The sequence below is a fragment of the Barbus barbus genome, assembly GCF_936440315.1.
Source record: "Barbus barbus genome assembly, chromosome: 15".
Taxonomy (NCBI): domain Eukaryota; kingdom Metazoa; phylum Chordata; class Actinopteri; order Cypriniformes; family Cyprinidae; genus Barbus; species Barbus barbus.
Genome location: NC_136743.1, coordinates 27,160,670 through 27,184,081, shown reverse-complemented (window position 1 = coordinate 27,184,081; position 23,412 = coordinate 27,160,670). Strand labels below are relative to the sequence as shown.

At 39.1% G+C, this 23,412-nt stretch overlaps 3 protein-coding genes across 3 annotated transcripts; 1 reads left to right on the top strand and 2 right to left on the bottom strand.

Moving 5' to 3' along the window:
* Nucleotides 1-251: 251 nt before the first annotated feature.
* On the bottom strand, nt 252-18,477 carry LOC306881278 (lactosylceramide 1,3-N-acetyl-beta-D-glucosaminyltransferase B-like). Its single transcript, XM_079435288.1, has 3 exons — nt 18,407-18,477; nt 10,654-11,943; nt 252-1,760 (listed from the first exon to the last, which is right to left on the bottom strand). Exons 2-3 carry the CDS (start codon nt 11,731-11,733, stop codon nt 1,674-1,676), a joined length of 1,167 nt encoding a protein of 388 aa, XP_079291414.1. The 5' UTR covers nt 11,734-11,943; nt 18,407-18,477; the 3' UTR covers nt 252-1,673.
* LOC306881597 (lactosylceramide 1,3-N-acetyl-beta-D-glucosaminyltransferase B-like) lies at nt 360-1,550 on the bottom strand (the record flags this gene model as incomplete). Its single annotated transcript, XM_079435770.1, has 1 exon — nt 360-1,550. One exon carries the CDS (start codon nt 1,548-1,550, stop codon nt 360-362), a length of 1,191 nt encoding a protein of 396 aa, XP_079291896.1.
* LOC306880912 (eukaryotic initiation factor 4A-II-like) lies at nt 5,007-10,083 on the top strand (the record flags this gene model as incomplete). The annotated part of the gene is given in 11 exon segments (XM_079434718.1): nt 5,007-5,012; nt 5,887-6,019; nt 6,153-6,292; nt 6,779-6,853; nt 6,857-6,947; nt 7,141-7,250; nt 7,889-8,032; nt 8,936-9,073; nt 9,347-9,436; nt 9,774-9,853; nt 9,939-10,083. Coding segments are annotated over 11 exon segments (1,152 nt in total).
* Nucleotides 18,478-23,412: the final 4,935 nt, after the last annotated feature.

The following is a 23,412-nucleotide window of genomic DNA, read 5'->3' as shown; positions in this document are numbered from 1 at the left end:
GCTATTGTGTTTTTGTTGATTGAACCAGGGGTGCATTTCCCAAAAGCACTGTTAGCTAACTATGGTCACAAGTTCCACCGAGCGATGAATCTTGTTACCAACGACCATAGTTGCTTTTGGCAAACGCACCCCAGGGTGATCAGCTTTCAGGTTGGCCAACAAAAATTTCACCGCAGCACTTTATTAGTAGAGGGTGTCCATATACTCTTGGCCAGGTAATGTATATGTGCAATCACTCACAGGACAATAATCAAATTTACCTTTCTTCAGAAAGTCATTTGTCACTTTTTATTTCTCCGAACACACCACTGAATTCCTTACCAATCTAACCTGCTTGTCCTGTGAAAAACAGTACTAAATTATTTTAGTAATCTGAGAGTTCTTTTGAATTTTAATAACTGTCGTATTAAAAAAAAAGCTGCCTTACATGGGTAAGAGTTTGACAGAAACGGTACACATAGGAGCCTCACTTTTGCGACAGTGCAGTAGAGCCTCCAAATCAGTCCTGAAGGTATCTGACCAACTTCAGCTTCTGTTACACGCTTCCACATTTCCCGAATGTCTCTGATGTGCCCATGAGAAGTCATCATCTGGTTGTAGATACAAGGGTGATGAGGAGCTTTTCCCTCTCCTGAAAAGAACGCATGGTCCTTGGGAGCAACGTCTATCATTTTGGCGCAGATCCCGAGGAAGACGTCATCAATGTGAAAGGAAGCATTTATGGTGAGCGCAGCTTGATAGATTTTGGTAGCCACATCTCTGGAGAGGACATACCCAGATCCAGGGGTGTAATCTGGGTAAGACAACCACGGGTACAAGTCTTGGGACACATAGTACTTGCTCTCTTGGTCTCGGACGGGAGGTGAACCGCGGTGCACCCTTCCTATCCAAAGGTCTTTGGCGTTACTGTGGCCAATCCCTTGCAAGAAGTGAATTAAGCTGGGAATGTGAACGAAGACGTCGTCGTCTGCAGACATGAGGAACTGGGCACGGTGGCAGTAGGTTTCTTTCCAGCCAAGCTGCAAAAGTAGCTTCAGAGTAAGATTGTGGAAAGTGTCCATGAAGTCCTGCTGGATGAGGTCGTGATATCTTTGGTCCTCAAACAGCAGTTTCATCTTAAGTAGTCTTCTTTGCTCTGGTTCAGGATGGAGGTCAAGAGCGAACAACACCTTTACAGTAGCACCCAGCTTCCTTTCAATGTATGTCTCGTTTCCCCAAGTAGAGCGAATGGCTTGTCTTCTCTCAAAGTTCTCCGAGGAGCTTTTCACAAAGAGCAGGAGCAGAATGTCCTTTTCACCACACTTCCCCTCGTGGTTTATTAGGTATCTGCGATTGTTGTACTTGATAGCGTCTTCGGGATTGACTCTGAAGCTTGCGTTAATGAACGTGAAGCTATTGAGAAGGTAGCGGTACGAGAAAGACATTACATGGGTTACAATGTTATTGTCAATCTGTTCCCAGTACGCCATGAGCATTAAGGCACTAAAGCATATTATTATTATTAGCCGTAGTTGGTATTTTTTAAATCTAGGCATTTTGAAAAATATCATGGCGAGTCTGAACTTTGGCTCCCGTTACAATTTGTGAGATTCTTAGCTGTTTCGTTTAGAGTCATAGCAGCCTTCAAACCATGTCCAAGTCTGGGTTCCAATATGAGACAAAAAAACAGTCTGTTACTGTGATTGTTCAGCTGACATTGATGTTGAAGCCTTTGTCAAGACAAAAGACTGATGAGGTGCTTCCGCAGTGATTGTCAAAGTCTGTAAGAGAAACATACATGACAACTTCAGTGGACTTACTCTGTACAAGAATGACCAGTGAGTGAAATAACATGAGACCAGGAAATCAATCAAAAAGTAAGACGCCTGAATTATTTTTTATTTACATTAACGTAACCTGGCAAGTCATTTAAAAGGGATAGTTCACCCAAAAATAAAAATTCTGTCTCATTTTTTGGTGAACTGAATTATCTTCTTACGTTCTCCCATTATAACACTCACAGACATGCCTTCTACAAGAACATCCAGATTTGTGCAAATGTAATAAATTATACAAAATTAATTTGGGAAAAAGAGAGAAAATACTTTTTTTATTCCTTTACATACAAATCCAACACAAAGTGCAGTGTTCTTCTGCTTTCAGTGGTGTTGGATGAGTTTCATTCAAATTAAATGGTTAAGCAAACTTGGTTGGTTATTTATAATGTACCTCATTTCGAAACGTCCTGGTTTGCATGAATCTAGTCTGTCCAACTGTCAAACAAGATTTCATTTAAGCTAGTAAATCTTGCCAAGATATACAAAAATAACCTCTACTACACTGAAAGGTCATTCTCATGATTCACAATTCAAAACTCATTTATCCATTCTATATATATATATATAGGAAATTTTATTTTGAATGGTGAATCGTGAGAATGATCTTTCAGTTTTTTAGAACTTATTTAATCTACATAATCTGTTTTACACACAACTACAACTTATTTTTCTAAGAAAATGTGGGATATCCTCACATCTAAAGTACTGCAATGCAAATGCAAATTTGAAGAGAAAACAGGCCTGAGGGTCTCTGTTTTCTTTGTGGAAACCCAATGAAATCACTGAAAGACTTCAGGATACACTTGACAGGGCAACAGAGAAACAGATGTTAACCTAAAAATGGAATAGTTCTCCCAATAATATCATGATTTAGTTATCCTCATGTTGACAAGAAACATTCTTTAAAAAATATTTTGTTATTTCACTGAAGAAAGTTAGTCACGAAGGGTTGAAACGACATGAAAATATGTAAACGATGTCAAAATCATAATTTCTTTTAATGACAAATGGGAATCTGACAAATAGCACACAAATTTCGTAAATGCTAAGAACAATTAACTCATTGAACTTGAATCATTTTAACATAACATAATATAATTAAGTTTTACCAGTATTCATTTGACTCAGGAAAAAATGAGAATGATACTCTGTCCACTCCTTTTAAAAAAAAAAGTTGGTAAACCTTAGGGTTTTAAGGTAATTCAAGTGTCTGGAACATGAACGCTGAGATTTCAAAACTTAGCCACAAAAGTATCTGGACACTTACGTACTTTAAAATGCATTTTATTATTATTTGCATATATATATACAAGTCCTTCTCAAAAAATTAGCATATTGTGATAAAGTTCATTATTTTCTGTAATGTACTGATAAACATTAGACTTTCATATATTTTAGATTCATTACAACACAACTGAAGTAGTTCAAGCCTTTTATTGTTTTAATATGGATGATTTTGGCATACAGCTCATGAAAACCCAAAATTCCTATCTCAAAAAATTAGCATATCATGAAAAGGTTCTCTAAACGAGCTATTAACCTAATCATCTGAATCAACTAATTAACTCTAAACACCTGCAAAAGATTCCTGAGGCTTTTAAAAACTCCCAGCCTGGTTCATTACTCAAAACCGCAATCATGGGTAAGACTGCCGACCTGACTGCTGTCCAGAAGGCCATCATTGACACCCTCAAGCAAGAGGGTAAGACACAGAAAGAAATTTCTGAACGAATAGGCTGTTCCCAGAGTGCTGTATCAAGGCACCTCAGTGGGAAGTCTGTGGGAAGGAAAAAGTGTGGCAGAAAACGCAGCACAACGAGAAGAGGTGACCGGACCCTGAGGAAGATTGTGGAGAAGGACCGATTCCAGACCTTGGGGGACCTGCGGAAGCAGTGGACTGAGTCTGGAGTAGAAACATCCAGAGCCACCGTGTACAGGCGTGTGCAGGAAATGGCCTACAGGTGCCGCATTCCCCAGGTCAAGCCACTTTTCAACCAGAAACAGCGGCAGAAGCGCCTGACCTGGGCTACAGAGAAGCAGCACTGGACTGTTGCTCAGTGGTCCAAAGTACTTTTTTCGGATGAAAGCAAATTTTGCATGTCATTCGGAAATCAAGGTGCCAGAGTCTGGAGGAAGACTGGGGAGAGGGAAATGCCAAAATGCCTGAAGTCCAGTGTCAAGTACCCACAGTCAGTGATGCTGGTGTTGGTCCACTGTGTTTTATCAAGGGCAGGGTCAATGCAGCTAGCTATCAGGAGATTTTGGAGCACTTTATGCTTCCATCTGCTGAAAAGCTTTATGGAGATGAAGATTTCATTTTTCAGCACGACCTGGCACCTGCTCACAGTGCCAAAACCACTGGTAAATGGTTTACTGACCATGGTATTACTGTGCTCAATTGGCCTGCCAACTCTCCTGACCTGAACCCCATAGAGAATCTGTGGGATATTGTGAAGAGAAAGTTGAGAGACGCAAGACCCAACACTCTGGATGAGCTTAAGGCCGCTATCGAAGCATCCTGGGCCTCCATAACACCTCAGCAGTGCCACAGGATGATTGCCTCCATGCCACGCCGCATTGAAGCAGTCATTTCTGCAAAAGGATTCCCGACCAAGTATTGAGTGCATAACTGAACATAATTATTTGAAGGTTGACTTTTTTTTGTATTAAAAACACTTTTCTTTTATTGGTCGGATGAAATATGCTAATTTTTTGAGATAGGAATTTTGGGTTTTCATGAGCTGTATGCCAAAATCATCAATATTAAAACAATAAAAGGCTTGAACTACTTCAGTTGTGTTGTAATGAATCTAAAATATATGAAAGTCTAATGTTTATCAGTACATTACAGAAAATAATGAACTTTATCACAATATGCTAATTTTTTGAGAAGGACCTGTATATATACACGTTAAACCAAGTAGCAACTGCAAACAAATAATGCTGGACTTTTTATCAAAACTAACTTTGCTTGCCTGAGCATCTGAATTATAATTTTTTTAAAGTGGTGTTACGGTGATTTTTTTAGCTATTTGAAGCCTGTGCTTCTCAAGTTCACACTCCAAATACGTTTTGCCTTTAACTTTTGTTTTTTAATTTCAAACTTTATTTTTCTTATTTTATTTTATTTTTTATTCAAATTAAAAGTGTGTTTTAACTTGTACATATTAGCCTACTTATGACTCTCAAATGTCGGTAAGCTGAATGTGATAAGGACTGACAATATAAAACTAACTTCTACAGCATAAAGATCATAAGACGGTCTTACCAGGTCCTTCTACCAGGTAGAAGTTGTCTCGAAGTGACCCGACCACAGAGACTGAGTGCATTTGGGTAATAAAGGACACTCCCGTATTTGTTTGAAGTAATGTTAAAGGAGACGCTCGTGGAAAAGCCTATTTGGTGACCAGATTTCTGAAATGTACCTTGTTCAGTGCACAAAATATCACTGAAATATCACTTGCTGAATCAATGAACCCCACATGAAAAAATACTATCGTAATTAATACTCCCTGGAAATAAGCAAAAGCGAACGAGCCAGGTGCATTAACTCAGCCTTTGTCTTAAGACCCCCCCCACCCTTGTCTAACAGATAGTGGGTCATACTTGTTTTTTTTTTTTTCAGATTCAAATTAGACCAATTTACATTATGTATGTGAAATAATGACCAGTCGTTTAGAAGAAAATTAAATGACTAATTTATAAATCTACTTTAAGCATTTTATGCAACCCGCCACACCGGTGTCCTATGATTCTTGTTCTCTTCAAATAAAAAGTTGAATGCAGTGACTTCTAATTGTGAATTCAGAAGTAGGAAGTTTAAGAACATGTGAAGGCAGCAAAAGCCCTGTTTGCTCCCATTCAGAACTTGACCAATTGACATGCCCCAATATAGAACAAAGGTGCTTATTGAAAATTACAATATTACAGTGCTTTTCATGTGTACTCATTGTTTGATGTGTTTTTGAAGGCAGCATATTACCCCGTCCCATTAGCTTACAGTAAGGATATTGTCTGTACTTGATGAGCTGAGTGTATTAAGTGAGATCTCATACGCATTATTTTACAGAGCAACTGGAACGAGATTACGGACAATTTCGATGACATGAACCTGAAGGAAACTCTCCTTCGTGGAATTTATGCTTATGGTTTTGAGAAACCCTCGGCAATCCAGCAGAGAGCTATAATCCCTTGCATAAAAGGTACAAACAAGTTCAGTTACATTTAACGTTTGCTTCACATGCTTTTTCAGTAAACAAGATTATTATTATTATCATTTTAACCTGATAGCGTGTGTTGTGCATTAGGGTGAATTGCTCTTTTATTCCTCCATAGGATATGATGTTATCGCTCAAGCCCAGTCAGGCACTGGTAAAACGGCCACATTTGCCATTTCCATCCTGCAGCAGTTGGAGATTGAGCAGAAAGAGACTCAGGCTCTGGTCCTGGCACCAACCCGAGAGCTCGCTCAGCAGGTATGCTGTACCTGAGGTCACCATAAACTTAGTGTCTCAGACCAAGGCAGCATATTCTGGCAGTAGCCCGATTCAAGGTATTCTTTTGCTGTTCTTCCTGCTCCATCAGTCATTAAATATGGATGTAATTTCAATTTGTATTATTTTTTTTTGGCAGGAAGTAATTAGCTAGTGCTTCAGCCAGAATAATTTACTTGAGTACAAGAGTGTTCACTGTAAGTGGTTGGAAATTAGATTTTAGTTAATGGTTTGATTGTTGGACTGCCGGTTGATTTGTAGCAAAATGGAACTGTGGACAAAAGTGAGAGATGGTATACTGTTTTTGGGACTGTCTTGTTATGGAGATAACCTTTTCAACTGGTCATACTCGTCCGATATATGGCTTTATTAGTGCACAGTATTTCCTCAAGTACTGATCTTTGATGGTCAAAGTATTCTTTTTAAGATTTTTTAGTTTTTTTCCTTCTCTCTCTCTCTGCTCTCTAGATTCAGAAGGTTATCCTGGCCTTGGGTGACTACATGGGCGCTTCTTGCCATGCCTGCATTGGAGGCACCAACGTGTGAAACGAAATGCAAAAACTCCAGGCGGAGGCTCCACACATCGTCGTTGGCACGCCAGGCCGTGTGTTTGATATGCTGAACAGGAGATACCTGTGTAAGTAGTGAATGCAAATAAATTAGACTAAAACAGGCATGCCCAGGTGAGATGCAGTATGACATGATGGTATCATCTTTCGGGACTGACCTGTTATGGAGAAATTTACAACTTTACTGATCATACATTTGACCACCATGTTTTAACAGTTTAGTAAGGGTTTGCATTACTTTAAGTTTTCATTTTTTTACAGCCCCCAAATGGATCAAGATGTTTGTTCTTGATGAGGCCGATGAAATGCTGAGTCGTGGGTTCAAGGATCAAATCTATGAGATTTTCCAGAAGTTGAGCACAAACATCCAAGTAAGTTATGTCTTGATACCAGACTCTCAATGGAGGTGTCTTCCGCTCAAAAGAACTGTGCTAAAATGGCATATTCTAGGTTCTCCTGGTTTATGCAATAATGCTAGCAGAGTATCATGTGGAAGAAGAGCAATAGCACTGCACCGGAAATGAAACTTAGTCAGACCTCTTTCTTAATGTCCAGTGGCTTATGTTTCAAGGTCCAGAGCATCAATACATTTCCAACTGGTAGAAGTCTTGAATACCATATTAAAAATCTGACATTAAACTTTCAAAAAAATTAAAAAGTAAAATCAAGTTGCGCAAAACTGGAGACATTCTGTGCCGTTTCCAGTTAACTCGTCAAATTTGTGACTCTTTCAGTCAAATGCTCTCGCTTTCATTGAAAATTATTTAATGAGAACCTTGTGCATCGAGTCATGCTGAAGAACACAGCTGAGTTCGTGCAGCTCAGGTGCTGCTGTCATTAAAAGCAAGACGTGACAAATCAAGTACTTAGTTTATTTTCCTCAGTTATGCTGATAAATCTTCCCTATTACCAGTTATATTAAATGCAGAATCCTTCACTAGTGTTTTCAGAATTGACGCAGAATTGAATTGTTTTTGTTCATGCTCTTCACAGTGTCGTTTGTTGCCAGGTTGTGCTGCTTTCGGCCACCATGCCTGCTGATGTGCTGGAGGTGACCACCAAGTTCATGCGTGAACCTGTTCGCATCCTGGTGAAAAAGGAGGAGCTGACTCTGGAGGGTATTAAGCAGTTTTACATCAATGTAGAACGAGAGGTGAGGAACCGGTTGTCTCTCTTTAATATCTCATGTCCCTTCTTTTCTTAAGGCCACAGCCATATCACCCTGCAGCCCAAGACCGGTTGCCCACTGAAGCTAAGCAGGGCTGAGCCTGGTCAGTACCTGGATGGGAGACCTCCGGTGAAAACTAGGTTGCTGTTGGAAGAGGTGTTAGTGAGGCCAGCAGGGGGTGCTCACCCTGCGGTCTGTGTGGGTCCTAACGCCCCGGTATAGTGACGGGGACACTATACTGTCAAAAAAAAGCACCGTCTTTCGGATGAGACGTTAAACCGAGGTCCTGACTCTCTGTGGTCATTAAAAATCCCATGGCACTTCTCGTAAAGAGTAGGGGTGTAACCCCGGTGTCCTGGCCAAATTCCCTCCACTGGCCCTTGTCTATCATGGCCTCCTAATAATCCCTATACACTTGATTGGCTCAATGACTCTCTCTCCTCTCCACCTGTAGCTGGTGTGTGGTGAGCGCACTGGCGCCGTTGTCCTGTGGCTGCCGTCGCATCATCCAAGTGGATGCTGCACACTGGTGGTGGTTGAGGAGAGACCCCCCCCACATGATTGTAAAGCGCTTTGGGTGTACAGCAATACACAATAAAGCGCTATATAAATGCATCATTCATTCATTCTTTTAAAAGCACCATGCTAAAATCACCAGCTCAAAGGTCTTCTGGTCTTGCTCTGGTGTTCATGCTAGTACTGGTTAAATCTCAAAAGGAGGAAGAGTAAAAGCACACGGTCGGAAATTAGTCTAGGACGGACCTCTTTCTTGTCCGTGTCCAAGGTCTCGAGATTTTGTGCCATACATATTATGAAATCAGGATGTTGATGTAGGATGACACCTTGTGGTGATTCTCTGTTAATGCTAATTTATAACTCATCTTGTAGGAGTGGAAGTTGGACACGCTGTGTGACCTCTACGAGACCCTTACAATCACCCAGGCTGTTATCTTCTTGAACACGAGAAGAAAGGTTGACTGGCTGACTGAAAAGATGCATGCTAGAGATTTCACCGTGTCTGCTCTGGTAAGTTGATAAACATACACATGTTAATGGATGAAACATGAAAAATGTTTTAATAGTTAATGGAAGGCTAGGAATTGATCTACAAGACAGATTGCACATTATGATGTTTAATGCTGGATAAAGTATGAAATGATGGTCTACCATCTTTCGGGACTGACTTCTCATGGAGAGATTTGTTTCTAAACATAACTGATCGTACTTGTCCAGAGTTTCTAAACCAGTGTGAAGTTTGTGATGACTTGCATTGGTTAAAGCAGTCTCTCTTTTTTTCAGCATGGAGACATGGATCAGAAGGAGCGAGACATAATCATGAGAGAGTTCAGGTCTGGCTCTAGCAGAGTGCTCATAACCACAGATTTATTGGTGAGTAGGGCTTCTGTTTTTAGAATTTCTGAAAGGCTTTGGGACAAATGGCCATAAAACTATGATATACATTAAAGTTATTTTAAGTTGTAAGAAGAACACGAAGTTGCTCATTAAATGTTCATGAATTGTGTTTCTACCTGTACGGGTAAATTGACAGATTTTGAGTGAGATTTTATTTAAATAGTTTCTAGTCCTCTGAGAAAACTTTTGTATACTAGTAATATCCATGAAAAAGTGAATAGCCTGAATAAAAACTTTCAGATTGATTCTGGACAAAGTCATTTTGAGTTGTGCATCTTTAGCATTACTGACCCTGATGTCCCTGTATCCTCAGGCTCGTGGGATTGATGTGCAACAAGTTTCACTTGTCATCAACTATGACTTGCCCACAAATCGTGAGAACTATATCCATAGGTGAGTAAAACTTTCAGGTGTCGACACTGCATTTAACGATTCATATTTTAATGTTGATTATTTCGCTATAATTGTCATTTCTCAGGATTGGCCGTGGAGGTCGGTTTGGCAGAAAAGGTGTAGCCATTAACTTCGTTACTGAAGAAGACAAAAGGATTCTTCGAGACATTGAGACATTTTACAACACAACTGTTGAGGAGATGCCCTTGAATGTCGCCGACCTGATTTAAATTTGGTGATTTTTAATGCAGGGATAGCTGTTGAATGATCACTTCCCATTTGCTCTTATTTTAGCAAAAAGCCAATAGAAAATGCTATTGTGTTTTTGTTGATTGAACCAGGGGTGCATTTCCCAAAAGCACTGTTAGCTAACTATGGTCACAAGTTCCACCGAGCGATGAATCTTGTTACCAACGACCATAGTTGCTTTTGGCAAACGCACCCCAGGGTGATCAGCTTTCAGGTTGGCCAACAAAAATTTCACCGCAGCACTTTATTAGTAGAGGGTGTCCACATACTCTTGGCCAGGTAATGTATATGTGCAATCACTCACAGGACAATAATCAAATTTACCTTTCTTCAGAAAGTCATTTGTCACTTTTTATTTCTCTGAACACACCACTGAATTCCTTACCAATCTAACCTGCTTGTCCTGTGAAAAACAGTACTAAATTATTTTAGTAATCTGAATTAAAATTCTTAAAATTTATTCTTTTGAATTTTAATAACTGTCGTATTCAAAAAAAAGCTGCCTTACATGGGTAAGAGTTTGACAGAAACGGTACACATAGGAGCCTCACTTTTGCGACAGTGCAGTAGAGCCTCCAAATCAGTCCTGAAGGTATCTGACCAACTTCAGCTTCTGTTACACGCTTCCACATTTCCCGAATGTCTTTGATGTGCCCATGAGAAGTCATCATCTGGTTGTAGATACAAGGGTGATTAGGAGCTTTTCCCTCTCCTGAAAAGAACGCATGGTCCTTGGGAGCAACATCTATCATTTTGGCGCAGATCCCGAGGAAGACGTCATCAATGTGAAAGGAAGCATTTATGGTGAGCGCAGCTTGATAGATTTTGGTAGCCACATCTCTGGAGAGGACATACCCAGATCCAGGGGTGTAATCTGGGTAAGACAACCACGGGTACAAGTCTTGGGACACGTAGTACTTGTTCTCTTGGTCTCGGACGGGAGGTGAACCGCGGTGCACCCTTCCTATCCAAAGGTCTTTGGCGTTACTGCGGCCAATCCCTTGCAAGAAGTGAATTAAGTTGGGAATGTGAATGAAGACGTCGTCGTCTGCAGACATGAGGAACTGGGCACGGTGGCAGTAGGTTTCTTTCCAGCCAAGCTGCAAAAGTAGCTTCAGAGTAAGATTGTGGAAGGTGTCCATGAAGTCCTGCTGGATGAGGTCGTGATATCTTTGGTCCTCAAACAGCAGTTTCATCTTAAGTAGTCTTCTTTGCTCTGGTTCAGGATGGAGGCCAAGAGCGAACAACACCTTTACAGTAGCACCCAGCTTCCTCTCAATGTACGTCTCGTTTCCCCAAGTAGAGCGAATGGCTTGTCTTCTCTCAAAGTTCTCAGAGGAGCTTTTCACAAAGAGCAGGAGCAGAATGTCCTTTTCACCACACTTCCCCTCGTGATTTATTAGGTATCTGCGATTGTTGTACTTGATAGCGTCTTCGGGATTGACTCTGAAGCTTGCGTTAATGAACGTGAAGCTATTGAGAAGGTAGCGGTACGAGAAAGACATTACATGGGTTACAATGTTATTGTCAATCTGTTCCCAGTACGCCATGAGCATTAAGGCACTAATGCATATTATTATTATTAGCCGTAGTTGGTATTTTTTAAATCTAGGCATTTTGAAAAATATCATGGCGAGTCTGAACTTTGGCTCCCGTTACAATTTGTGAGATTCTTAGCTGTTTCGTTTAGAGTCATAGCAGCCTTCAAACCATGTCCAAGTCTGGGTTCCAACATGAGACAAAAAAACAGTCTGGTACTGTGATTGTTCAGCTGACATTGATGTTGAAGCCTTTGTCAAGACAAAAGACTGATGAGGTGCTTCCGCAGTGATTGTCAAAGTCTGTAAGAGAAACATACATGACAACTTCAGTGGACTTACTCTGGACAAGAATGACCAGTGAGTGAAATAACATGAGACCAGGAAATCAATCAAAAAGTAAGACGCCTGAATTATTTTTTATTTACATTAACGTAACCTGGCAAGTAATTTAAAAGGGATAGTTCACCCAAAAATAAAAATTCTGTCTCATTTTTTGGTGAACTGAATTATCTTCTTACGTTCTCCCATTATAACACTCACAGACATGCCTTCTACAAGAACATCCAGATTTGTACAAATGTAATAAATTACACAAAATTAATTTGGGAAAAATAGAGAAAATACTTTTTTACTCCTTTACATACAAATCCAACACAAAGTGCAGTGTTCTTCTGCTTTCAGTGGTGTTGGATGAGTTTCATTCAAATTAAATGGTTAAGCAAGCTTGGTTGGTTATTTCTAATGTACCTCATTTCGAAACATCCTGGTTTGCATGAATCTAGTCTGACTGACAAATAGCACACAAATTTCGTAAATGCTAAGAACAATTAACTCATTGAACGTGAATCATTTTAACATCACATAACATAATCAAGTGTTCACCGTATTCATCTGACTCTTTAGGAAAAAATGAGAATGATACTCTGTCCACTCCTTTTAAAATAAAAAGTTGGTGAATCTTAGGGTTTTAAGGTAATTCAAGTGTCTGGAACATGAACGCTGAGATTTCAAAACTTAGCCACAAAAGTATCTGGACACTTACGTACTTAAAATGCATTTTATTATTATTTGCATATATATATATACACACACGTCAAACCAAGTAGCAACTGCAAACAAATAATGCTGGACTTTTTATCAAAACTAACTTTGCTTGCCTGAGCATCTGAATTATTATTTTTTTAAAGTGGTGTTACGGTGATTTTTTAGCTATTTGAAGCCTGTGCTTCTCAAATTCACACTCCAAATACGTTTTGCCTTTAACTTTTGTTTTTTAATTTCAAACTTTATTTTTCTTATTTTATTTTATTTTTTATTCAAATTAAAAGTGTGTTTTAACTTGTACATATTAGCCTACTTATGACTCTCAAATGTCGGTAAGCTGAATGTGATAAGGACTGACAATATAAAACTAACTTCTACAGCATAAAGATCATAAGACGGTCTTACCAGGTCCTTCTACCAGGTAGAAGTTGTCTCGAAGTGACCCGACCACAGAGACTGAGTGCATTTGGGTAATAAAGGACACTCCCGTATTTGTTTGAAGTAATGTTAAAGGAGACGCTCGTGGAAAAGCCTATTTGGTGTCCAGATTTCTGAAATGTACCTTGTTCAGTGCACAAAATATCACTGAAATATCACTTGCTGAATCAATGAACCCCACATGAAAAAATACTATCGTAATTAATACTAAATAGTGTTTTTGAACCATACTAAAGTACTTGAATTCATTTATTGTGGTAATTCTATTGCTGTGGTAAAATAACAGCTATAGTAATATAAACAAATTACTTCAGCCAATACTGTACTATGTTTTCTACAACTATAGGGTAGATAGCACACGTATGTCTGCAAGATGTCTGTTAAAGATCTCTTGATCTGGAAAGCATCTGCTGTCTACAAACGTCTGTCTTTCAGAAGTCAGTTTTACATACATTCTAAATCATAAACATCTTAAAGACATCTAATAGACGTCTGTTTGACATTTAAAAGGAAACGTCCTATAGACGTATTGCAGATGAGCAAACACCCTAAAAATACGTCTTGCAGATGTCAAATAGACGTCTCTGAGATGTACGTGTGGTATCAAAGATATATCCCTGATAGCACACGTACAGCTATGAGATGTCTATTTGATGTCTGCATTTACATCTGCAAGACGTATTATGCACACGTACATCTCCGAGACGTCTATTTGATGTCTGCATTTACATCTGCAAGACGTATTTTTTAGGGTGTTTGCTAATCTGCAATACATCTATAGGACGTTTCCTTTTAGATGTCAAATAGACGTCTATTAGATGATTAGATGTCTTTAAGATGTTTATGATTTAGAATGCATGTAAAACTGACATCTGAAAGACGTCTGCCAGACGTTTGTAGACAGCAGATGCTTTCCAGGTCAAGAGATCTTTAAAAGACATCTTGCAGACATACGTGTGCTATCTGGGTTCTCAGTAAAATGATTACACCTACAATTTTAAACATGTTTAAAAAGTTTTAAACACATCGTGTGTCACTAAAGCAAATCATGCTATCTATTGTCTTTAAATTAAACTTTAGTTTTATTCTTTAATTTCTTTCAAACTCTTTGGATGTGTTTGTGACAAACACATAATTTTTTACTTCAGAAAAGTTTATGAAATGAATGACTGAACTTTTCTCATTTGACAGACCTACGTTTCAAATGAGTTATTATTTACCCGTGGTGTTTAACAGCCAGAGGGAATACATGTCGTTTTCTAATGTTCATTAAACCTTTATTGGTGTAAATTTCTCACCTAGACCACAAAACTTGTACATTTTGAATATTTGACTCTTTTGTAAGTATCATGTCATTTGAAATGTTTTACTAAAAGATTAAAGAACCAGCGTCTGTGTTTTCAGCATGAAAGAGATGTACAAGGATGTTCCAACTATTATCGGCATTTCTTTTTGACCCTAATAAACTGGTAATGAATTTTCTATGGCAAGTGATACAATGTACAGTTCTCACACTATGTGTGTAAATAGCTGTGTGTGTAAAACATTTATGAGTATTTTTGCATGCCAACAGATTTTGTTAGGGATGTGTCGCATCTAAGAATCACAATCTTTTGTAAACCACTAGTTTTAGTCATATTATCAAGATTTCAGATGGCCGTTCACAATTTGTTTGTTGGACTGTGTATGTTTTTAGGTTCTTTGTGAGCTGTCATCATAAGGAGGAAAGGGAAACAGGAAAGGGAAGTGGTGTGTGGCCAAGTATGTTCAATAGAGATTAGTGAACATACATCCGGAGCATTGGGCTGCCAACGCTGTGGCGCCCAGGGAGCAGTTGGGGGTTCGGTGCCTTGCTCAATGGTCTCACTTCAGTCGTGGTATTGAGGGTGGAGAGAGTATTGGTTATTCACTCCCCCCAACTACAATCCTTGCTGGACCGGAGACTCGAACCCGCAACCTTTGGGTTACGAGTCCGACTCTCTAATCATTAGGCCACGACTTCCCCTAATAGGTATAAATGAAAATTAAGAAATTAAGTGTGCGAACACGTGAAGCATCAACAGTCTTGCTGTTTTACCCTTAAAACTATTACAACTGAAACAAATCAAACTATTGCACTGAAAACTGCACATTCATTTAGGTTTGAGCATGTTAAAATTTCCACAATCTTGTAAAGAGTATCGATAAATTTCATTCATAACCTTTCGTTCATTCAAGAGACAAAATCACTAAGAAAGAGAGTATAGCAAGACAAGAAAATGTTTATAATGCAGATAGAATTCAGAAAATCTGTTTAACAATAATTGTGAAAGTTTATTAAACGCAGATTTGTAAATGATATTTGTATTACTCCACTGGATTTAGTCGTCTTGCTCAGATAGCAGATTACACAATTCATATTTCGTTTGTTTGTCTGTATTTGTTTTAAGACTCCTCCGCAAGTTCATGCTAATCCTTGCATGGGAAAGAGAGCATGACGAGCACATACTTATTCATTTAAGAAAATTACTGAACATTTGACTGAACTTTTTATTATTTTGACAAACCACCATTTCAAATTATTTCCCTTGAGATCTTTATCCACAGAATCTTTTTCATCACAAGGGCATTAAACATTAAAGAATGTTATCAGTCACTATCGCCATCTTCTTTGACTCAAATAAAGCAACATCTCTGGTGTACGCAAGCATCTACAATGTGTGCATATGCTGTCATATTTGTTTGATGTAATGCAAACATATTTTGAGAACTATGATGTTCCACGCTTTTGTAAAGGTTATAGAAAGAATTCAAACATAATCTTTACATAGGAATTATCTTTACACAAAGCGAACTGACTAAAAATCATTACGAAATGCAAAAGTGTATACATCATTTGAGAAAAATTGCAATAATGCATACAGAATACAGAAATCCTCCTCTTGATCTATTGTGACTGACATTTTACTAAGTCAGATGATCAGGATTATGGATGACGCGGCTCACATTTAGTTTGTTGGACTGTCATTACTATGACTGTACCGTAGGTGAGGCCTTCCCTCTGAGAGCCATCAGCATTCAGTGTTTATAGAAAAAAATGAAAATTAAGAAAAATTTCTTTTTTAGGACAATTATCCATCTACTTGATGTGAGATCCCCATTAAGTATCGACACGAAAATTAAGGAGTGCTGTTTTACACTTAAAAAAAAAAAGTAAAAAAAAGCTACGCATTCAATAAAGTCTGATGTTGTACACAGTCTTGAAAAGGCTACAGACACAAAATATCAAGGAATTTTTTTGTGCTCCCTATGAAACTCAAGAGTCCAAGTCACTAAGAAAATTATCATATGAATACAGAAAACCATAACATTATACTATACATTCCCTTTGAAAAGTTTATAGACATAATCGTTTATACAGGAAACATGTTTGCATAACAGAAATATGTATCAGTATAACAAATACCTAATAATGAAATCCTCTCTTCTAAATATATTGTTAAAGTTTTAATGTTGATTTTGATGGCCTACCACTTGCTGATACCACTCTATACTTTTAGATGAAGACTATTCTGGTCAATCATGTCACGAGTGTTTGCAGGAAACCATTATAAGATAATAAAAGGATAGTCCTTCTACAAGAGATTATTTAAACTGAGATTGTGATGTACTGCAGAGCTGTTTCTGGTCTGTCTACAAAGCCACAAGCCCCTCGATCTTACTGTTTCTCTGTTACATGCACATATATTTCATTTAGAAACACAAAGTTGTACATTACAAGTTGTGGAAACACTATTTTCTTTGAACATAATAAACATGACTTTAATAAATAAATCACAGATGTCATGTAGTTAATTCATTGAAAGGTGCATGTTTTTGACCATTTTAGATGGTCTGCACTGGCAGACAGACACATGTTTTAGGTATTCATCTGACCAAAAGGTTTGATCCTGGGGAAACACGCACAACAGCAGCTGTGTGTTGTCATGATTGTCTTCAGAATTGATCCACTTTTATTAAAACAATGCGGCATGAAGTTACTCTATTCAACAGCACAGTCCCTTGAAATATTGTAGTATATCTTTTTTATATCTAAACATGTATTTAGCTTAAATATTAGTTGTTAAATGTTTACAAAGTTGTCATGCTTGTTGTTGAAAAGTTTTTCACTGTAGTAGGCCGACTCGGAAACCAGACCAAAACAATTAGCTTGAGACTTGTAGCGGTATGAAAATAGTTGTGTTTTTATCTTTCTATGATTTGTTTGTGTTGTTCTGAACCACGATTTCATTTTTAACATCACAATTTGTATTGTACTGTCATGTGTGATTGTAAAAGTTTTGTGTGTGTGTTTAGTTTTTTTGAAAACAGCATTGCTGTAACGTTAGCGAGCTCTTTGTGTTCTTGGTTTCTCTTTGTTCATATTTGTCAATATGTATGTGAATTTGCTTGATTAAATTAAGTATTTAACAAAATGTTTGGGTAATGTGTGTGAATATAGAATGCAGCACAAGGATCTTTGAAAATATTTTATCTTGAAATATCCATGTAGCAATCTGAATCATTTAAGATGAATAATAATTCAGTTAATGTTATACCCCTGAAAAAGGGGAGAAGATTAAGCACGTTCACTCAACGACGTTTCTCCACCGCAGACTTTATGTAATCTTTTTTTTAATAGTTAACAATAAACAACTTTTCAAAACCGCAACATTGACCTTTTCTTTACTGTACAGACATTCAATAATTTTGGACATGGCTGTTAACAATGCACGCTCTTTAGCAATTTTTCTCCTTTACAATCAATCATCCCTATTAGTAGAGTGATTTGATAAATATCTGGAAATCACTTCTTAGTCTTTTTAACCAGATACATAGATATAAACTAGCACAAACACTTCTAAACAACATGTAAATGCTCTCTTTTATGAATTATTTTATCTGAAAGTGCAGAGATGTCTCAAAAGCTAGTTGTTAATTCGATTTCCAGTTATTTTTCTCAATATAGTCACATTTCTCCAGCAAATTAAACAAACAGCATCAAATAAACAAAGTTGAGCATTAATTACCAGCATGTATATTATATGTAATGCTAATCACTGAACATGTGGCCTCTCGCCATTATGTGTGCCTCGTGCCATTAATACTCAAACTGGAGCTCAGAGCTTACACATCTCTGAACTAATTGCACTTTTAAACATGTTAATCAGAACACAATCGATATTGTAATGACATCTGCACACTCTTAAAACATCATTTACCATCAACTCACACTATATTAACAAAGAATTAAAACGAATACCTGAAAAAGGGGAGAAGATTAAGCACATTCACTCAACGATTCACACATTCTCCACCGCAGACTTTATGTGTAATGGAGAAATACCACAAGCTCTCCCTCTAGTGTTCAGCAAGGCCTAACTAATAGATTGCACACCTTATTGTGACAAACTAATTGATCACCGATTAACCAAAATTATTATTTAGATAACTTACTCACATTTTATAAACATTTTTAAACACATTCAACATATCCTGACTACAGAATACTTTCATTTTTACTGATTTATGAACTTTTCTATCTAATTATTGAAATATTATACAGGCATATATTTTTCACTCTGTCACACACTGCCCTACAAAAGTAAATGTCGTCTCAACATTATCTTTCTTTAACACGAGTTGTTCAGTCTCTTTTGTTTTTCACACAAATTTTGTAGTGCCAGAGTTCAGCATTTTAACAGTCCATATGTTGTCCTGAACTTAATAGTTCACTTACAAAGCAACAGTTTATGAAAAAGAAGAGTCCATAAGTGCCTCAAAGTGCAAAAATTGAAAGAGGCATGAAACAAAGTCCATATTTTCTTTGGATTTCAAGAGTGCAACAGCCTCTCAAGACTGCAGTCCATAAGGCAACAGTCCATAGTATCCTCAACATTTCTAAGTTCAAAGGTTGTTAAAGGAGATATTCCTCAGAAACAAAAAAGTTCATGTTCTGTTTCTCAGCATTTAAAGGTTCAAGAAATGTCCAAAGCAATATTCCTAAAACAAAACAGTCCATGAGTTCTCCAAATGTCAGACTGTAACAATGCAAAGAAACCTTTGACTTCACAGTCTCAATGCAAATTTAACAGTTCATGGCCCCTGATTAGCGGACTCCATACACAAAAGGCAAATGATAACAGTATTGCTGAACAGGGGGTAACCAGGTAGACAGTTCATGAGCAGACACATAAGGTAAACTCTGTTGTGGTGTGTGCAAGATTCCATTTAATTGTCCGACATAAGTAGGTATACCCAAAGTATCATAAGTAAGTACTCTTGGTGGGTGTCTTTCTGTCCTAGGCAGCTGGTAAGTTTGCTCCTCTTGGTCACTTTCAACAGATAGTGTAGAAGCAGGAAGATGTTCATCAGCAGGTAAGTTGACCTCTCGTTCTTGGTCACTTTCAGCAGATGGTGTGGAAGCAGGAAGATGCTCATCAGCAGGTAAGTTGATCTCTCGTACTTGGTCAGTTTCAGCAAATGACAGTGAAGCAGGAACTTGTTCCAGGACCTCGTTCGGATACTCATCTGACTCTGTGGTAGGTAGTGGTTTAAGATGTTCAGATTCAAGAACACGGTTTGGTTGAAGTACTTGTGGTGACACATAATGGAAGTCTAATTCATCTTCACTTTCCTCATTAGATTCAACATAGCTGATTTGAGGCTTTTTCAACTCTCGTTTCTGTCTGGTCTTTGAGGGCGGAGCAGTTTCAAAAGGTAAGTGGTCGCAAGGCATTAACAAGTTGCTTTTCTGGCTTTACTTCATAAATTGGAAGCTCACTACTCATCTGTCGAACCACTACATGGATGCTGTCTTCCCAGAAATTGCGAATTTTACCAGGGCCTCCCCGTGGTGTTAGGTTCTTTACAAGAACACGATCACCTGGCTGCAATGTGGTGCTCCTCACCTTTTTGTCAAAGTTCTTTTTGCTCCTGTCAGCAGATTTTCTAGCACACTCTCTTGCAATTTTATATGACTCTTCCATTCCATGTTTCCATTTCTCCACATACTCTTCCTGATTACAGGTAGGAGCTTCTGCGTTCAGTCCAAATAACACTTCGACAGGCAGTCTTGGAGACCTTCCATATAGTAGGTAAAAAGGAGAAAACCCTGTGACTTCTGAGCGGGTACAATTATAAGCATACAGCAACTTGTTCAGAGAGTCTTTCCAGTTAGATTTTTGACTTTCTGTGAGTGTTCTTAGCATTTGTAAGAGTGTCCTGTTAAAATGCTCGGCTTGACCATTGCCTTGCAGGTGATATGGGGTCGTCCTGGAACCTGTGATGCCGCAGTATTGTTGAAGCTGTTCAAACAGCTGATTCTCAAATTCTCCACCCTGATCGTGATGGATGCGGGAAGGGAAACCAAATTTCAAGGCAAAATCATTAAAGATACTGTCTGCAGCTGTTTTACCTGACTTAGTGGCATATGCTTGGGCGAATCTGGTGAAATTATCTACCACCACAAGGATGTACTCAAAACCTCCTGTGCAGCGGTCTAAATGGAGAAAGTAATTGGAAATCAGTTGAAAGGGCTGGGTCGAAACCATGTTTGTTAATGGAGTTCTTGTCTCATGACAAGGCCTTTTCTGCTTTAGGCATCTGCATGTTTTGGTGACATAATACTCAATGTCTGCCTGCATATGTGGCCAAAAGAAACGTTCACGGATGAGTGAGAGAGTACGATCTGTACCTTGGTGGCCCATTCCATCGTGAAGCTCTTTCAAGACTGTTCCTTTATATTTCTCTGGCAGGACCAACTGTGTGCGGGTGGAAGTGGTTCGGCAGAGAACACCATCCTGATTAATGGTAAGTTTTCCCCATTCACGAAACAGGCATTTAGTTTTTAGGCTGTATGTTTTGAGTTGTCTCACTTTTGGTTTTGTTCCAGACAATTTGCATTCATATACAGGACTGATATCCTGATTATTCATTTGAGCGCCTTTTATTACATGCACAGACAAAGGGGTTATTGTCGGGACCGCTGAACAGGTCTGAATAGATGAACATTTGGTTGAGACTGACCATGGGATGCTGGGTCCTTCTTGAGCTTCTACAGCTTGACTGGTTGCACCTATTATGCCTGAAGACAACTCCTCAGAGCACTCTTTCATCATAGTACCTATATCGAGGGGCAATCGGGACAGCGTATCAGCGTCAATATTTTCACGGCCTGGGCGATATCTGATTGTGAAGTGGAAATCTGCTAATTCAGCCACCCACCTGCAACCTGTAGCATTCAATTTGGCAGTTGACAGGACATATGTAAGGGGATTGTTGTCACTATATACAGTAAAAGTTGGAGCATAATACAAATAATCACGGAATTTCTCTGTGATTGACCACTTCAAAGCAAGAAATTCAAGCTTGCCTGAGTGTAGGTGTTAGTTTTTCTCAGCAGCAGATAGAGAACGGGATCCATAAGCAATCACACAAAGTTTCTCACTTTGTTTCTGGTATAATACTGCACCCAACCCTTGAGCTGACGCATCTGTATGCAGTATAAAAGGCTGTGAAAAGTCAGGGAAAGCTAATACAGGGGGCTGGAGCAAACAGTCAATTAGTTGCTCAAGAGTGCTCTGATTCAAGATTTTTATTTGTCACATACACAATTATACAGAGTATAACCAGCAGTGAAATGTAGGTCAGGTCCGCTCCAAGGACAGTGCAATTATAAAGTATACAAATATTAAGAAAAAGAAAAGTAGAAAAAATAAAATAAAAATATAAAAAATATAAACATAAATATAAATGTGCAGGTCAGTATGTTGTTGACTTAAATAGTAATAAGAGGAATGTGCAAAAAGAATGTGCAAAAAGTTGTACAGGGTATTTAAATAGCAGCAATATGAGGTAGATCGTGGGGAAGTCGTGGGGAAGTCGGAAGTCCAATATGGGGAAGTCGTGGCCTAATGGTTAGAGAGTCGGACTCGTAATCGAAAGGTTGCGGGTTCAAATCCCCGGCCGGCAGGGATTGTAGGTGGGGGGAGTGAATGTACAGCGCTCTCTCCACCCTCAATACCACGACTGAGGTGCCCTTGAGCAAGGCACCGAACCCCCAATTGCTCCCCGGGCGCCGCAGCATGCAACTGCCCACTGCTCCGGGTGTGTGTTCACGGTGTGTGTGTGTGTGTGTGTGCATTTGTTCACTACTCACTGCTGTGTGTGTGCACTTGGATGGGTTAAACACAGAGCACCAATTTCGAGTATGGGTCACCATACTTGACAATACGTCACGACTTTTTTTAGAGAAAATTTATGAATAGCTTATTGATATAGTGATATTTACATGGAGTCAAGTGATGTTATGACACAGAGTTAGAGTTTAGGAGCCTGATGGCCTGGGTGAAGAAGCTCCTCCTAAGTCTCTCAGTTTTTGCCATCAGGCTACAGAAGCGCTTGCCAGATGGTAGTAGAGTGAATAGACGGTTAGCAGGGTGATTTGAGTCCTTGATAATTTTGACAGCTCTACTTTTGCAGCGTTTGAGGTAGATGTCCTGCAGAGAGAGGAGAGCAGACCCTGAGATGCGCTTTGCTAAGCGCACAACTCTCTGTAGTGCTTTGCAGTCCTGATTGGAGCTGTTTCCATACCACACTGAGATGCACTGAGTCAATACACTTTCTATGGTCCCTGAATAGAAAGTTTTCAGGATTGCTGGTGAAACCCTGAATTTCCTCAGCTGTCGCAGATGGTACAGTCTTTGCCTGGCTTTCTTAACCTGTGTTTGGATGTGTGTAGTCCAAGTCAGGTTCTCGGAGATGTTTACACCGAGGTACTTGAAGTTACTCACCCTCTCCACAGGGGTCCCACTGATCATAAGAGGAGTGTAGGGCTGCTGCGGTCTCTTCCTAAAGTCCATGATCAGCTCTTTAGTTTTGTTCACATTCAGAGAGAGACAGTTGTCCTGGCACCATGATGTGAGTCTCTCTACCTCATCCAAGTATGCGGTCTCATCATTGTTGGAGATGAGGCCCAGAACCACAGTATCATCAGCAAATTTGACAATAGATGTGGAGCTGTGAGAGGATACGCAGTCATGCGTGTAGAGAGAGTAGAGCAGGGGGACTAAGGACACAGCCCTGCGGGGCTCCTATGTTGAGGGTGATGGAGTTTGAGGTGAACTGGCCAACTTTCACCACTTGAGGTCTGCCGGTGAGGAAGTCTTGAATCCAGTCACAGAGTGAGGAGTTCAGGCCGAGGTCTGCGAGTTTAGAAGCCAGCTTGATGGGGACTATAGTGTTGAAAGCTGAGCTATAGTCAATGAA

Excerpts from the sequence above, each read along its gene's own strand:
- LOC306881278 (XM_079435288.1), bottom strand. The coding sequence starts at position 11,733 with ATGATATTTTTCAAAATGCCTAGATTTAAAAAATACCAACTACGGCTA. Across the intron at positions 1,761-10,653 it reads TCTACTGCACTGTCGCAAAA|ACTTTGACAATCACTGCGGA; the intron begins GTGAGGCTCCTA and ends TTTCTCTTACAG.